Source organism: Styela clava, chromosome 1 (assembly GCF_964204865.1).
Source record: "Styela clava chromosome 1, kaStyClav1.hap1.2, whole genome shotgun sequence".
Lineage (NCBI taxonomy): Eukaryota > Metazoa > Chordata > Ascidiacea > Stolidobranchia > Styelidae > Styela > Styela clava.
Window position 1 is genome coordinate 1,666,064 of NC_135250.1, and position 18,593 is coordinate 1,684,656.

General features: G+C 37.2%; 1 protein-coding gene and 1 non-coding gene across 2 annotated transcripts; both read left to right on the plus strand.

Annotated features, from left to right (window-relative positions):
• The first annotated feature begins 6,635 nt into the window (after positions 1–6,635).
• Positions 6,636–11,321, plus strand: LOC144425055 (uncharacterized). The gene is made up of 7 exons (XM_078114239.1): positions 6,636–7,556; positions 7,841–7,906; positions 8,113–8,268; positions 8,674–8,781; positions 9,759–9,935; positions 10,051–10,122; positions 10,505–11,321. Exons 1-7 carry the CDS (start codon positions 7,541–7,543, stop codon positions 10,537–10,539), a joined length of 630 nt encoding a protein of 209 aa, XP_077970365.1. The 5' UTR covers positions 6,636–7,540; the 3' UTR covers positions 10,540–11,321.
• Positions 11,322–18,079: 6,758 nt separating this feature from the next.
• Positions 18,080–18,241, plus strand: LOC120338633 (U1 spliceosomal RNA). Its single transcript, XR_005569133.1, has one exon. It is a non-coding gene; the product is annotated as a U1 spliceosomal RNA (small nuclear RNA).
• The last annotated feature ends 352 nt before the right edge of the window (positions 18,242–18,593 follow it).

Below are 18,593 nucleotides of genomic sequence, written 5' to 3' on the forward strand. Positions count from 1 at the left end.
ATTCCTGAGACTGATATTTTGGATTACTCAATATTGAATCACAGTTTTCTATTGTAGGTACGGTAAGGTACCGGTACCGGTACCAGTACCGTAACTTATCGATACCGTTTAGCAGTGCAGGTACCGGCCCAAAACTGGATTCCATGGCAAGTGCACGTCCGAGTATGCTAGTGCTCCCTAAAACTGCATGTGAGCGAAATCTATTTTGCAGGGAAAATTGTGATTGTTCACCATTGTACAGTTATATCCAGTATATCTGTTAGTCTAACGGTTAAAAAGTGGTGGAATAAAACAGCCACCAATAACAGAAAAAACAGTACCGTACTGACAAGTTACAATATTTCGATATTACAAACAGGAAACAGCTACCGGTACCATACTAACATTACCGGTACTTACCCCGGTACAGTACAAATTGACCCAAACTCATGCCGATTTCTAACTTTATTAAAGGCGTCTCTGTTGAAACTTGAGGCCTTTTTCTTCCTATTTTTGGATATATTTCAATGCCGATCGGAATTTTCGTATAGGATTTTTTTCCTGGCCTATACTAGTTACGAAATTGTACATCACAAAGTTCCGTTGGTGCAGTTCAATTGACCTTTAACCCATGCAAATGGATCGCCGCCGTCGTTTGCTAGACAGACGGAACTTCGCGTCTAGGCATTTTTTTTTTTTGCCAAATGATTTCCAATGCTAAAACGGAATTTTTGTATCGAGAATTCAGAAGCCAATCATTATATTTTAAATTTATATTTTTTGTCAAGTGGAATATCAGGTTCGGAATACAATTGCATCATTTGAATTCCGTTTAGAGGGAGAAAAATAACAGTTCTTGGTTCCAGGCGACACATAGGTTGGGCGCGGCGGTGTGGCTCATCGGGCTAAGCGTTAGGAATACGCTCGCCACCACATCTCTGATTACCCTGAGTGGGTTCGCAGGTTCGAATCCCATGCGGGGTAGTTATGTGCGAGAGGATTGCTGGACTCCTCGCCGCAGTAGGGCGGTTCACCATTCCTTCACCATCAAGTTCATGCTTCCGAAAAACAAATAACTAAAACTAATCCCATACCCGACATGGAGTGGTAACCTGACTAGAGGCCGTGGTTCCCCATATGGATGAGCCGTCTGGTCGGCTTTCCTCTTCCCCGGGATAAATCTGTAAATCCTATCCTAAATCCTAACTTTCATTCCGAGATAATGTGCGCTTGACAAAATGTCCAAATCACGAGCAGGCCAAGTGATATTTTTGGAATTGAATTTCAGAGTTAATATGGAGTTACGTATGTCCCACCGAATAAGTCGCTTTTCTTGACACAAATTTTTGGCCTGATTTCGGGAGGATCGTCTTATTGGGCGAGTATAGTAGTTTTCTTTTTTTTCGGGTTTATTATCATTCAATTTCAACCATGAAATCACTAGGGATGCAACAAGATTCGGACTAGTGCTCATATTCGTGGCCGAATCTCTCTTAATTTGATACTCGGATTTGGCCCAAGCCTTTGATGATTTTACCCGAGTACTTGATGTCATACGTCACGCGATAGTCAATCGCAGACTGATTGCGCATTCGACGAGATATTCAACTTCTTCGTTCTGTTTTGCCAAGAGAGTGTCCGATTGATTTTCTCACCCTGTTTCTCTCTTTTATCCAACTATCTAACAGGGGGCTTGCCAAGTGAAGGTAAAGAGTGCGCCAAAAGTTTAATTCATGACAACGTAAGACTTTAAGAAACTAAAAAGCATGCGTCGTTCACAGCGAAATTCCGCGGCTACAAGAAGCTTGCCAGTCGCCTCTCTTTGCCTGCCGGTGTTTGGTGAATATTTTGCTAGTCCTATTTCGAACATCTACTAATCATCGACCATTGATCCGTAGTCAGAGTACCCACATTTAGAAATAAAATATAAAAATCGTGAAAATCAATATCAAATGTTAATCAAGTCGATTTTTTATTGCCGTTCAATGAGTATTTACATAAGCCATAATTATTGGTGGGCAAATCGATTTTTTCCAATCGAATATGTTCAACGAATGCGGGATTGTGAAATATTGTCAAAACTAATTTCGAAATTTACTACATTTTTATTTCATAATCGCTGAATATTTTTTATCGCTGTGATCGTTTCAGCGGCCGACATTCCAGATAATGCTGGTAAACTATACTGAAGCACTTTGTTATTAACAAGTAAATATTGATTCTCACGCAACAGCGTAGATCGTTGTTTGGTAGATCGTTGTTTGAAATTTTCTCTAGTAAGAGTAACACTCATGTAATTATTACACATTAATTCAATTTCAGATCTAAAAGAGTCGTTACAAAATTTAGTCATATCTCGCTTCATTCGGATCTTTGTTTTTGTGCCAATATTCATACCCGAAATTGTACACATTACTGGAAAGTGGTCGGTGAGATCGCTAAGTAAAATAAAGGATGAAGAACAATGGTTTATGGCATTTGTATAAATATGATCGATGAGGGTTTGGGAGGATGGCGTGACTCGAGTAGGTTTTGTGATCAATGGAAATACGAAATAGGACGTCAGCATATCTAAATAGTTGGTGGTGGATTTATCATGGGTGTTAAGTAGGTTGATATTAAGGTCACCCAGAATCACAAATTTCCTTTTCGCCATTGCCAGCCCACCAAGAACACGAGCCATTGCTCCTGTGAATGATGGGATGTTACTTTTCGGATGTTTATAAACTACACCAATTACTAGGCTCTGGTTGTTTGAGTTTTGTTTGACCTCAATCCACAAGTCTTCGCAGTTTGGAAATGCTAAGTTAAAATCTTGGATGATTTGGTAATCTAAATTTTTTCTGAGGTAAAATCCCACGCCTCCAGCTTGGGTTGGGGTGGGAACATGAATAAACGCGTACCCCGGGATATCGATATTTACAAACGTGGCTCCATGAATGATTCTGGTCTCACTCAGGGCAATTATATGAGGGAGAACATGAAAATGAGATATTAATTCGATAAGGTTGTCAGCATATCTTGGCAGTGACCTGATGTTGAAATGCACTAAAATGAGATCAGAGGGTGGAAAGCTGGATGAGACCTCGTTGATCTCATTAATTTGGAGGTGCCGACATGGTGGTAAACTAACATGGGTATGAAGAATGGTAGATTCCCAGTTTACATGGGAAGGATGAGAGGTTAAATCATATACAGGGCACATAGATTTGAAGGAGATTTAGGATAATAAGTGTGTGCTTTCTATCAAATGAGATTGAGTTGTAATGATCAAATGAGAAAAATTTGTCGCAAACAGTAACACGAATAATAAAATGACAAGCGGATGTGGGTATTTCTCTACAAATCTGGCCTAAGTTGTTTAAATTTTCCATAGTAGGAATAAAAGATATAGGACAATAGTTCAAATAGAAGAGACACTTATCTGATTTTTTGCAGATCATCTTCATCAGATATTGAAATGGTATTGGTATCTTTATTTTTTTTCACTAATACTCTCCCGTTCGATGTCCAGAGGAAAGCATAGCCACATCGTTTTTTGAGAATTTTAGCTTGGTAAAAGAGATTTTTATTTTTTTCAGTCAAATTCTCCACAATGAAGGCCTTGGACAAGTTAGTTAAGGATGATCTATCACGAAGAGAAAATAAATTATACTCCAAACCGTGGATCACTAAGGGAATTCGCAAGTCCATCATTCACAAAAATAATATGTTCAAAAAAAATTTTTTGAAAGGTAATACACTTCAGCGTCTCCACTTCAAAAAATATAAAAATATCTTAATGCACTTGCAGAGAAAATCGAAACAACTGCATTATCGCTATGCCCTCGAGATTAACCGGGGAGATATCAAACAAACTTGGAAAACTATTAACGAGATCATTAAGACTAAGTCCAGAGATGATACATCCATCTCAGAATTGAAACTCGAAAATGGTACCACTGTGACAGACCCCATCATGATGGCCAGTGAATTTAATGAATTCTTCTCAACGGTAGGAAAGAAACTTGCGAATAACATCCCTGGTAGCTCTAACCCTTCTACCGATTTTTTGGGTGTTCCGCTGCAAAACACCTTTTTCCTGGAGCCAACGACACATACAGAGATTCTTCAAACCATATTGAACCTGAAAAATGGAAAAGCAGTTGGCCCAGATGGTATTCCAACTTACTTTCTAAAACAAGTCGCTGATATCATATCGCCAACTCTGTGTCATTTTTTCAACTCATCTTTTAAATTAGGTATTTTTCCTTCATCGTTAAAGATTGCCAGAGTGAAACCAATATTTAAAAATGGCAAAAGAAATGACCCGTCAAATTACCGACCAATTTCCATTTTACCCTCCCTAGGCATCATTTTAGAAAAATTAGTTCATAGTCGAATGCTGAATTTTTGTAAAAAATTTAACTTGATCAATAAATGTCAATTTGGATTCCAAAGCAATCACTCGACCAGCCACGCTATCTTGGACTTAACTTCATTTATTTATGATAAACTTGACAAAGGGGAAATCGTCTGTTGTACTTTCTTAGATCTGAAAAAAGCTTTTGATACTGTCGACCATGCTATTCTCTCTCAAAAACTTAGATATTTTGGCTTTCGAGGTGTCGCAGGCAAGTTATTAAATGATTACCTGTCCGGACGTTATCAATATGTGGAGTTAGATTCTCACAGGTCTTCGTTATTACCCATCCATTACGGAATTCCACAAGGTAGCGTATTAGGACCTTTGAATTTTTTAATCTTCATAAACGATCTTTCAAATTGTTCAAATTTCTTGAGCAAACTCTTCGCCGATGATGCCTGTCTGCTCGACAGTGCAAAGAATCTAACCTCACTGCAAGCCGAGGTGAACACTGAAATTAACAAAGTGTATAATTGGATGGTATGCAATAAACTTACTGTGAATGTTAAAAAATCTAAAGTTATGTTGTTTGGTCCTAAAACTCGAACCAGACATGAAAACTTTTCAATTAAAATCAGGGGTGTCACACTCGAAATTGTCCACTCTTTCAAATATCTTGGGCTTCTTATCGACGACAAACTAAATTGGAACACTCATACTACTGAACTGCATAAGAGACTGTCAAGAGCAGTTGGAATCCTGGGTAAGCTCAGACATTACGTCCAGGACTCAACACTCCGAACCATATACTTCGCACTTTTCCAGTCTCATATACAGTATGCTATAACTGCATGGGGCTCCGCCACCCAATCAGCGTTGCACAGTTTGGAAGTTTTACAAAATAGAGCAGTTAGAATTCTCTCTAGAGCACCCATTCGATCTAACTTAAACACCCTATACTATAAGACCAGGGTGTTAAAATTAGCCGATATCTATCAACTAGAGATTTCCAAGGTCATGCATCAGTTTCATAGCAACCATTTGCCCGCTGCTTTCGACGATTATTTTGTTTCGCTCAGTAAAGTGCATGATCATAACACACGCTCTTTGACAAGGTCTAATTTATTTGTACCCAGATTTTCTCTAAGCAAATCCCAAAACTCCTTGAAATATAAAGGTGTGGTAACTTGGAATAATATTCCCTTAAACTTACGTAACTGTAGTTATGACACTTTCAAATTCAAATACAAAAAATTCATGCGCTCCCTTTACCTTTCCACTGCCTCTACATCCAGTTGATGTGGTCCCAGCAAATCTTTTCGTCATTGCCAGCTCATCATTTGTCTCGATCCAAATCACCTGTAACAAAATACAGGTCCGCATGCCAGATGAGCAAGTAACATCATTAGTCGCTATCAGTTGCAAATTCCTATTTAAAGTTGTGCTTGTTATTCCTTGGGTATTCTATCACGTAACTATTATATTTATTAGTTTTATTACATAACAATTAACAAACTGCGGCGCTAGGTATATCTAAAATCAAGCTTACTGCCTATTTTTCAAAATTTTCTCAAGGCACTTAGGAGGGCCCTGAACCCCAGCCGTGTTGTCACAGCCATTTTGCCGCTCCCCTGTCCTGGGTGCGAATGTCCTTCTGCTTAAGCTTCTGGCCCACGGCCAATCAACTTTGGGAACCCCTGGTTTAAAACAATTTCAGGCAAGCAAAAACCTTATCTACGCCCCTCAGATTTTTTTAAAAACTACACTAATAATTTATCACATACAATTACAAGAATTTGTAAAAATGAGAATTTAGTACATAGAAACCTTTTTTACTGGTAATTGTCTGTTGAGAATTATTAGGTAGTCAAGTTGATGCTTTCATAATAACTGTCAAACCATTGGAAGCCTAAATTTTCAACTCGTGGCTTTAGTTTGCAAGTTTGCAATAATAACTAAACACACAATACTCTCATGAGTTATCAGAAAACAAGTCAATTAGAAGTATCTGCTACTGGTCTTAACATTTCATAACCTTCCTTCAAATAATGAATTTCTCCTTTAACCCCAGAAAAATACCTTCCCCTCATACTATAATTACCACTCAATAACTTCAGTTGCTTAGTTTAAAGATATTTCTAAAATTTACTACATTTTTTTATCTGGACTATCAAAAAGTAGTGTTAGATGATTTTAGTTTGAATCCTAAACTTGAAGAATATTTGAAGGTATAAAGGACAAATATTTTGTTATGTGGCTGTACCTGTTTAAATCATGTGTATATATATAATTAAAATCGATATATAGGTAACTCCTCCTACTATTTGCAGGACCCAAGCTGGCACAAGTGGGAACTACAACAGCAGTGATATGAAATTCGCATACTGTATAAAAACTATGAAAAAGACATTTCATGATAATTGCGGAATAATTATGCGGCAAACTTGAATTATCTTTGTATATATATTGATTGAAAAATGATTTTGATTATATAGTTGACGGTATCACTGAGCCTTTATCTGGATTTTGTTAACTTTATTTTTGTTTGACATGAAATTCATGTTTTTCTAGTTAAGAAATCTAAATTCCATTTCATCATGGAACTGTCCACTGAAACATAACACTGAAACACTTTGTTTTAATGTTTGTTTAGCTTGCAATACTAATATGTAAACTTTTTTCCCTATATGCTCCCAAGTTTATTTGTTTCATGAAAGTAATTTGATGTCATTATAGCTATAAATATCCCAAATATTGTGTTTTTCGAACCTTCGTAATATCTCACAAAAGTAATCGGGACTAAAATAAAATTGGTTTGATTTAAAATCAGTTACTCACATATTCGATGTTTGAATCATTGCTTTTAGAAACAATCCGCAATGATTTTATTTGGAAAAACAATCAATTCACAGTATCAACCAACCAGCATTTTTAAATTTTAACTCATTAAGATACATTATTTTGGAATAACAAATTATTCAGTTTTGGCCGTCTCTGCTGCAGAACCCTGCAATGAACTAACTAAATTGTCACAAAATTTTTTTTGTTTCTCTCTATAGCTAGTATAGTCTTAACATGACCCTCTAAAATCTTCTACCCATTATTACTTTTCATTAAGTCAAAAATTGATCTTGTGTATATTGTTATTAGACCTAGGTTAAAGTAGGTCTTAGATTAAGTATTTAGAATTACTGAGAAATAGTGACTGACGGCACAATGTCAGACAACACAGGTGATAATTTTTTTATATTATAACAAGACGTATAAATAATACTAGGTGTAAGGCCATGTAAAAGTAGAACAAACTATCAAAGCACAAAAACCATTTTACCGTGTGAAATTCAAATTTGTCTTTTTGATATGGCATGGACATGTGTACAGAATAGAAAACATTATCAATGATAAACCCCTTGTGAATTGAGTGGGAAAAACAAGGGGTGACCATTTGATTTCTGAAAATGTTGATCAATTTTTTTGTACCATTTTTTGAAGTCATATATTCGATCATACTTTTAGTGTCGTCAACATTCCATGCTATCAACTCTTTTGATGAGGAAGGAGATAAAAAGTGGATTGGTGAAGGTGTGCAGTTTTTTGCATATGGTACCATATTTTTTTAGAGATAAGGAGGCCGTAATGTTGTAAAATTTTCAAAAAATTGGTATAAAAAGAGACTAAGGATTAACTTTAACCGAAATCTGCTGTAAACGAACTTTACCGCATACAGTTATATATAATGTACAAACAAGGTGCTATATTTTGTTATGCCAAGTAATATATTTTTTTAGAGATACAGGGTTTTGCAGATGGAATTGTTTCACACAAATTCCTTGAATTTGTTCGGTTGCTATTGGGTGTTCCAGACAGAATCATTGACAAGATCTTGCGGCAAAATCTTACCAAGGAGGAATTATATCAGATCTTGAGACATTCACACGACACAAGTAAACATAAATATATGTTAGAAGTCGCATACCGTATCCTTAGTACGATCGCAATAAACGGTTATGTAAATCTATCAATAAACCAGTTAATTTCATTAGAAAGCATGATTCCAAGGCAAAATGGCCCACTTTACATCATAAAAAGTTATTTTGACTATAATAAATATATTGAAAAACATTTTCAGATATCCCCACCTCAATTTACGGAATAAAAATGTTATTAGATGTATCTCTGGTGACATCCTAAATCTCTTTAATATTACAATTATTGAATGTACTGCTACTTGTCAATTTACCCTATGCTATTCAAAAATAAAGTAATTCTCGCAATAAACTTTTCTTGCTCATTTTCAAAAATAATTTTGTCTGATATTCAGCAGAATTGAACCATCTGATTTCATACAGGCAGAGAACAGTTCATAGAAACCGTAAGAAAAAATAAAAGAAGACTCAATTTTCATTTGTATATGAAAATGGATAGATGCATCAGGCGGGATAGGAATGAGATCCCAGGTAATACACCTACTGTATGTTTATCCAACATTATTTAATTCCTGAAAAATTAGTGCACAAAGGATACAAGTCTGTCTCCAACGCTGAGAACGTTAATTGGAACATAATGGGGAAATAACTTTTGCGTCATAGACTACTGAAACTTCTGGGTAGTGGGACCCATCACGCACAAACAGAAGTTCAATTACAAACAAAATCTAATAAATTTCCATCATTTTTATGGAGGTAACTGATTTTGTTCGCCTACTTTACACCAAGCTGTGTCAAGGGGGAAGCCTATAGGCAGGGGGTACCCAAATTTATGTTCTTATAAGGTCACCCTGTATGACTATGAATGTTTAAAATTCTTGCTACTAAAGATAAAAGCGAGAATATTGGTCGGAGACCGAAGACTCATCGATCGACAGCAAAAAAAAAATTTAAAGAATTAATAACTTGTAAATTATATAAAAAACGAACAAAAAAAATATTAATTAATAACTCGCTAATTAGACGACATAATTACCCAAAATCAATAGGCTTCTGGTCCGGGATATGATGCATGTACATGCGAAATTTGGAGAAGATTTAACCTCGCATTCGTGAGATATCAAATAACAACAAACAGACAACAAATACCTATCAACATACTTACCGATCTTAAGATCGATGAGTAATAACACTTACCAGAGAAGCATAAAAAACACTGGATAATTCCATTCAGTTGATGACTGAATTTAATCCCATTCTCTTTCATTCATTCAGATAATCCTGTAGTAAGAAGTACATATATATCCATTCCCATTTGCAGTATATTCCCAATATGTACTTCTATTACTTTTGAACCTTTTTTATTGACTAGGAAGTTATTACGGTATGTTTGAACCTGTCCAGTACAATATCTGCATATTTTTTTTATCGTCTAGCAACCTAGGAAATATGATAAAATTAAAAAATATCAATTTGAAATAAATAATAATTATGCCTTTTCACAACAGAAAATCTTCTTGTCGAGATTATATACGAGCTCATCAAAGCGATTCCAATAAGGGATAGGCGTAATTTCGCAGAAAATGAAATTGGAGTTCGCAATCTAGAGCACAGAGACATACGAAATGTGCAGATTACCAGTGATCTGAAACTGCATTTCCTGGAATGGTGGTGGGAATTCATAGGTAAAATCATATATCACTTTCATAGTATCAGATTTTTTGTTTGGCAATCATGGTGACATACATGATCTTGTTTCAAGTTATTATGTATCACAAAATAAATCAATTCCTTTCTTAGGAAAATCTGTACAAAACTCCTTGACGGAGCTCAAAAAGAAGGCAAAGGATGGCGGATACTTGAAGAACCAAAGTGAGTCGAATACTATTTATCGGCATCTTTTTTTTTGGCAGTGGTTTATTTTTCGCATGAGCCTTTTCAAACATGATTTGTGTAAACTTTGTATCTGGATTCATATATTTTATAATGTATTAGATGCCTAAAAGTCTGCCAATCACATTATTAAATCGACTTTGCCAGCTGCTATTTATCTTATTCCTTATAAAAATCTTGTCGGTGCAATTAACCATCTCTGTTTAGGCCTGATATCGGTACTTCAAAAAGAAAACGATTATCACAAGATATATTGATTGATTTATGACCCTTCGGTTTTGCTGATTCAGGGCAGCAGGAAAATATAGTATGTAAAGTCATTTTACATTCACCCCTGATCTCTCTTATTTTACTTTTCCAGGTGACGTTCTCATTCGGGAGCAGTACTTTGAATAACGCAATGCCAACCAATAAAAAATCGAATGACTTGAAACATATAAAACTATTCTGTCATGTGTCTCATGAGACATGAGACATCAATTCGAAGAGGTGGATTTAATTTTAGAATGTATATATTTGAAAATGATTATTAGTTCTTATAACCAGGGCGGGTGTAAAATCACAAGCTCTGGTGCTTTATTTTTTACCAAAATTATTTAATATCAAATAAGTACCGTATATCCTCGACCTCGCATATAATGAGTTCAAAACTCATAAAAAGAAGTTGCCAAACTAAGAGGTTGGCTTATACTTGCATAAATCTGATCGCACTTAAAATTTGGCTTTTACACACATAATGCTGAGTATGATCACACTAAAGGGTTTGACAGTGATAATGAAGATAAATTTGAAGGATTTTGAGACACTTCTTACTGTTATCAATAAAAGTAAAACAACAATGATGGATATCATTTTCATTAATTCTCTTATGCAACAATTTGCGGTGATTTGTAAAACCGGCCTTTATGCGAGGATATACGGTAGTTACCTAATGTCAATTATTAAAGCTAATTTGTTGTAAAAAACGCATATTCTTCAAGAATTACTGCTCACTTTTTAATAATGATGGTGGCCGGTAAAGTCAGTGTGGTGAAAAGACTGTATACCCACACGTTGCTTCCACCATCATTGTCAAATACCATCGTCCAACAAAGGACGCTATCAATGTCTATACATATTTCATTTATCTTATTGATCGTGTTAATTAAATTACTAGTATTTGTGCACAATTGTGATCATATCATGTGCATCATCATTCTCTTTGTACGTAAAATCCAAAAATGCCTGTTTAAGTTGGGGGCAGTGAAGGGCAGAGGATGGTCATACGGTCATTTTATTCAAAGTTAGACATTTAGAAAGTGACAAACAGCTTGATTTCATAATAGTATTTTGTTTTGAAGAGCCATGTATGAGTATGGCTCAGTTTTCTGATTGCAAGAATAGCCCCCACATCGAAAGGCATCATTTATACTGTTATAACAGTGAGTGCGCCCCCTTTTTCTCGAGACAGTCTGGGCCTCCATATCGGCAAACTAGTACTGCGCAATAAAATAAAGGAAGCGCAATGTAAAACATCACCATTGGTAACTCAGAAAAAAAGAGTGAATGTTTGTTTTATTAAACCAAATGGTGGGACATCTTGAAATCGGAGAACTGTGCTCTGGCCCCTAACATGTGTTGATATTTTTAATAATATATTTTCTGGAATACATAACATTCATTTTGATTTTATCAAAATGTTACTTCTATAAAATATACTGTACACATCTAACTGAAGTACAATTTGATCCCAACCAAAGCAGATAACGATAAATAGCAAAACTAACTAATCCCATACCTAATATAAACTGGTAACCAGATAAGAGGCTGTGGTTCGCCAATGATAGATATGGTTTGGATAGCTTTTCCTTTCCTCCGATATGAATATGTGAATTCCATCTAATTTCGGCAAATATGGGCATATTTAAAATATTTTGTAAATATATTGATAATACAGTACCGAAAATCAGTAGGGCACAGTTTGCAAATTCCAAGAATGTCCCGTCATTTGGTTCAATAATCATTAGGTTCTCACAAACGAAGGGCCATAACGCACCATGCTTGTCAATAAAAAACTAAATTAATCGCGCCCGCAGCATGCAGACATGACCAAAATTGATTGGTTCATCGGCAAATTGGGATTCTCTGGAAAGAGACAATGTCACTCAATCTGTAAAGAGTGCCAAACTGTAATATTTATTCCGATTTCAGGGTTCTCGTATTCCATACTTCTGTACTTCTACCCTTGGCTAACAGTCTGCCAGTGGTTTCTATGATTTATGTTCACGACATACAATTTTTTATCTAAGCCAGGGTGGTCCAAGGTTGCCGGCTCCGCGGGCCACAAAATTATTTTTGCATTGTTGGCGGGCCACAATAGTGCCAAGAATTGGTAAACAGCGATGTAACAATATTCCAGAAGATTTTTCTAATTTATTTTATTACAAAACAACACGAAATGCGATTTTTTGATTACTCTCCGAATGTGACGCAGGTCACAGATAATGAAACGGCGAGCCACATATGGCCCGCGGGCCTGGGTTTGGACCATCCTGATCTAAGCAATTCATTAGAAAATTAGAGGTGAATTGTGCTATAATGTCTGAATGTATTCAGAATAGGGCCTTTCGTATACCATTAAAACCACTGACCTAATATGACCGCAAGTCAATTTATAATAGGCAAACAAATGAATTTGGTGAGTAACTACGGTATCAATCAATCAAATCGTTTTTTATTTGTCATTCCGATAAAATATAACAAAATGAAAACAAGAAAAATAAAAAAATATTTGTACAGAATGACGGGATAACCACGAAATGACCATTCGGTCTACTTGTTAGCGGCAACCCTAAAGCGTTAGCGTAGCGGTAGTGTTGATGATCAGATGATTCCTGAGACTGATATTTTGGATTACTCAATATTGAATCCGTTTTCTATTATAGGTACGGTAACGTACCGGTACCGATACCAGTACCGGAGCGATACCGTTTAGCAGTGCAGGAACCGGCCCCAGACTGGATTCCATGGCAAGTGTACGTCCGAGTACTGGAGTATGATAGTGCTCCCTAAAACTGCATGCGAGCGAAATCTATTTTGCAGGGAAAATTGTGATTGTTCATCATTGTACAGTTATATCCAGTATACGGTATCTGTTAGTCAAACGGTTAAAAAGTGGTGGGATAAAACAGCCACCAATAACAGAAAAAACAGTACCGTACTGACAAGTTACAATATTTCGATATTACAAACAGGAAACAGCTACCGGTACCGTACCTACCATACTAACATTACCGGTACCGGTACCGTACTTACCCGGTACAGTACAAATTGACCCAAACTCATGCCGATTTCTAACTTTATTAAAGGCGTCTCAGTTGAGACTTAAGGCCTTTTTCTTCCAATTTTTGGATATATTTCAATGCCGATCGGATTTTTCGTATAGGATTTTTTTCCTGGCCTATACTAGTTAGGAAATTGTACATCACAAAGTTCCGCTGGTGCAGTTCAATTGACCTTTAACCCATGCAAATGGATCGCCGCCGTCGTTTGCTAGACAGACGGAACTTCGCGTCTAAGCATCTTTTTTTTTTTGCCAAATGATTTCCAATGCTAAAACGGAATTTTTGTATCGAGAATTTAGAAGCCAATCATTATATTTTAAATTTATATTTTTTTGTCAAGTGGAATATCAGGTTCGGAATACAATTGCATTATTTGAATTCCGTTTAGGTGGAGAAAAATAACAGTTCTTGGTTCCAGGCGACACATAGGTTGGGCGCGGCGGTGTGGCTCATCGGGCTAAGCGTTAGGAATACGCTCGCCACCACATCTCTGATTACCCTGAGTGGGTTCGCAGGTTCGAATCCCATGCGGGGTAGTTATGTGCGAGAGGATTGCTGGACTCCTCGCCGCAGAAGGGCGGTTCACCATTCCTCCACCATCAAGTTCATGCTTCCGAAAAACAAATAACTAAAACTAATCCCATACCCGACATGGAGTGGTAACCTGACTAGAGGCCGTGGTTCCCCATATGGATGAGCCGTCTGGTCGGCTTTCCTCTTCCCCGGGATAAATCTGTAAATCCTATCCTAAATCCTAACTTTCATTCCGAGATAATGTGCGCTTGACAAAATGTCCAAATCACGAGCAGGCCAAGTGATATTTTTGGAATTGAATTTCAGAGTTAATATGGAGTTACGTATGTCCCACCGAATAAGTCGCTTTTCTTGACACAAATTTTTGGCCTGATTTCGGGAGGATCGTCTTATTGGGCGAGTATAGTAGTTTTCTTTTTTTTCGGGTTTATTATCATTCAATTTCAACCATGAAATCACTAGGGATGCAACAAGATTCGGACTAGTGCTCATATTCGTGGCCGAATCTCTCTTAATTTGATACTCGGATTTGGCCCAAGCCTTTGATGATTTTACCCGAGTACTTGATGTCATACGTCACGCGATAGTCAATCGCAGACTGATTGCGCATTCGACGAGATATTCAACTTCTTCGTTCTGTTTTGCCAAGAGAGTGTCCGATTGATTTTCTCACCCTGTTTCTCTCTTTTATCCAACTATCTAACAGGGGGCTTGCCAAGTGAAGGTAAAGAGTGCGCCAAAAGTTTAATTCATGACAACGTAAGACTTTAAGAAACTAAAAAGCATGCGTCGTTCACAGCGAAATTCCGCGGCTACAAGAAGCTTGCCAGTCGCCTCTCTTTGCCTGCCGGTGTTTGGTGAATATTTTGCTAGTCCTATTTCGAACATCTACTAATCATCGACCATTGATCCGTAGTCAGAGTACCCACATTTAGAAATAAAATATAAAAATCGTGAAAATCAATATCAAATGTTAATCAAGTCGATTTTTTATTGCCGTTCAATGAGTATTTACATAAGCCATAATTATTGGTGGGCAAATCGATTTTTTCCAATCGAATATGTTCAACGAATGCGGGATTGTGAAATATTGTCAAAACTAATTTCGAAATTTACTACATTTTTATTTCATAATCGCTGAATATTTTTTATCGCTGTGATCGTTTCAGCGGCCGACATTCCAGATAATGCTGGTAAACTATACTGAAGCACTTTGTTATTAACAAGTAAATATTGATTCTCACGCAACAGCGTAGATCGTTGTTTGGTTTTCACATTTCTGACAGAATTGTGAGTTCACATCGGCGAAGATGTTAAAGAGAAACAACTAGCGACGGGGCCTGACGCGACTGTTTCCCCAGTTTATAATGATATATGTATAATAATTAATGTGAAGTATATTCAATTCATCTTTGAAATAAATTTTTACAACGTGGGATTTTATCGCAGACTTGAAGGTTTTTTCTTTGGTGATATCCTCAAAATAATGAGTGGCAGCATTGCGATGGAGCGGGATAAGTGTTGCAGCAACAGCTCAGCCATGTTTTTAAATAGCAAAAAAACGAGCCAAAACAATATTTAATCGTACGTGTTCATGTCCATGGATTGCCGTGGTATTTGGAGTAGTGATACTATTTATATTCACTATTAAATTAATTAGGCAACCCACTTCTATTGAGGTGTTGAAGATGAATGTTTGATATATACACTTTATATGCATATGTATTTTCCTCAATTAAATTGTAGTGTCCGGGATTTTATAGCAGATCTTGTGATTTTTATACCAGCGATAACGAATTTCGCCTCACTTTACCCGGTGTGGCGCATCGTGCTAAGCGTTAGGAATACGCTCGCCATGTCACTTCTGATTACCCTGCGTGGGTTCACAGGCTCCAATCTCATCCGGGGATAGGTATGTGCAAGAGGATTGCTGGACTGCTCGCCGTCATAGGGTGGATCACGTAACCCCTGGTCGGTTCCTCCCCGTTAAGTCCATGCTTTTGGGAACAAATAACTGGCTAAATAATTCTATACCCGACATTGACTGGTAACCGGACGAGAGGCCGTGGTTCGGCATATGATTAAGCCACCTTATCACATAATGTGAAAAATCTGAACAGGATTTTGTCCTAACCTGCGCCTGGTACACATACGGTACCATACTACAAGAGTATCCTTTTCTGTTGCTTGGTATTTTGCCTTATGACTGTATGATGATATGAAGGCTTATCGTAATAAAAAAATTTGGTGGCATACCTCGATTCTTTTCGGTTTGAATAATGACAATTTTGTGAAAATTGAAAATTTTGGTAAGATAATTGAACTTTTCCTGAAGGCGCCGCGGCCCATAGCGTGATGGGCCACGGCCCATGTGGCCAAATTAGATGGGCTGTGGCCCGAGCCCAATGGCCGTAGAAGAGTCACCACTCCTGTAGCATAATTTTATTCCAATTTTCCCTATTTCTATTACGAGTTCTGGGACTGTCTGTGTTAGCCAAGTGAATATACCCCCTATCCATAGGCTTTCTTCCTTTGCAAGACTTTATGTGAAGTAGACGAACAAAATTAGTTACAATGGCCATATTGGTACACATAGACTACTTTTAGAGCGTCTAAATTTGGGGGCGCACACTACAAGTTTCTCGATATCGGTACAGCAAAAACAGCCTAAGTCTATTTGAAAATAGAACGGATACCGGTAAAAGCAAACAACTTACCACCAACCTTGTAGTTATCATACTTCTGTATAGCAAAGCCCATTTCGATCTAAAATCTAATTATAAAAACCAACTTTAAAACGGTCTTCGGGCCTGAACAGAAAAATGGCGGGAATGGACGTAGCGTCGCAGCACGTGACATCTGTGTGATGTCATAAAGGTCAGGTAAACCTATTCCACGCGGAAAAACCTAGGGTGGCTTAAACAATTTTATTTTTGAATGTGGGTTATCACGAAAAAAACTTTTTGTCATGAATGTGATTCTATATAAATAATGAAGGTATTTTACCGTTGTTACCGGTATTTTACCGTTTTATGTCGTTTACCGATTACAAGAGGTGGACTTAGTTTGCAAGGCTCGAATTTTTTAGAAAGTCAACCTTGCATCTATCATCCACTAATTAGTATGGATAATAAGTGAAGCACAACCGGTGTTCGCAAAACGATGCACCACTAAGTATGTTCCGTCGGTTTATAGCGTTTTGTGTCTTGGTGATGGGTTAATACCTAATAGGATTTTAACTATTCTCATTGTGACGGTAAACGTGTTAAAAATATTTGAAAAGGGCCTACGCATCATGAAAGTTTATGAACCACTGGATTGAACGTATTTCGTTCTGAACGGAAAGTTAAATCAGAAACAATACGCTAATATTAAAATTAGATGAAGCAATTCTGACAAATTATTAGTTGTAAACCTGATTTAATGCAGTGTCTCTTGGACACGAAATGGACCTAAGGATTATTCTGTTGTTGTGAGGAAATTGCTTTTCTGTTTAACAACAGTGCTGCCAAGTGCACAAAAAATTCCATAACTTAAAGCTTGTTGTAGTGGCTAGTAGACTATATTTAGTTAGTTCAAAAGTATCCGTGCGACCTATGGGATTTTCATTCCACCTAAAAGTTTTGTTCCACAACTTCATGAAAAATATAAATACGGGCCATGATCACATCTCAGTGATCTGAGTGTCAGACTACCTGTACTGTGAAAGATCTGGTGCTATTCCGGTTTAGTTTGCGTATCCATATATTTGAGCTTTGCTCGTAATCAGAAGGAAACGATTTTTGACTGAAAAGGTATGTTACTAAGCTACTTCGGTATTTACTCCATGAAGTGAAAAGCCCATCGTTGCGTTAAAACACAACGACATCGCGCGGATTTCCTCGTAACATGCATAGAAACTAGGTTAAATCACAGCTGGCTTTGAACATTCATCTGACGCGCCAGAGCAATTATTTACGCCCAACCGACTCACACTTTTGTAATTACGTCACGCGCAATCAAGCGCAACGAGAAAAAAATATACCACAAATATTAGCATATTTGCGAAGTTCTATTGTTCAAACTCGCCCGCGTAGAGCATACTTACTTGGTGATGCAGCTACGGCGATCAAGCAGGCCGTGCTGCCGGGGCGAGGCTGGGCCATTGCACTTGGGCCCAGTTGACCTTCGCGATTGCTCCAAATGCGAGCAACTCGATCACGTAATTTATGATAGTGGAGACAGCGTTCGCGCGTCTCCTTCCCAAAGAAGATAAAGTAAGTAGAGCGGGGTTGATTTCGGATAAGAAGTGATGTGACCAGCGTTAAAACGTGATTTTCCAGTTCATTCCGACCCATCGCTTTGCAGGTAGACTGTAATTGTCACGCAATACAGTGTGTAAACGAGGCGACATTAGTTCAAAACCAATTATCCCGCAAAGGCTTACAATTTCCTTTTTAGAAGCAAAATTGCACTAATCCAAGTTATAGATTTTTGCGCGGGGCTCAAAATTAGCGTGCATTTTGTGAACTAGAACAGGACTACCTAACTATTTTTGCTAAAGGTCCGTATACAAAACTTGAAAATTCTTGGGGTCCGGTCTGGCCAGAAAAT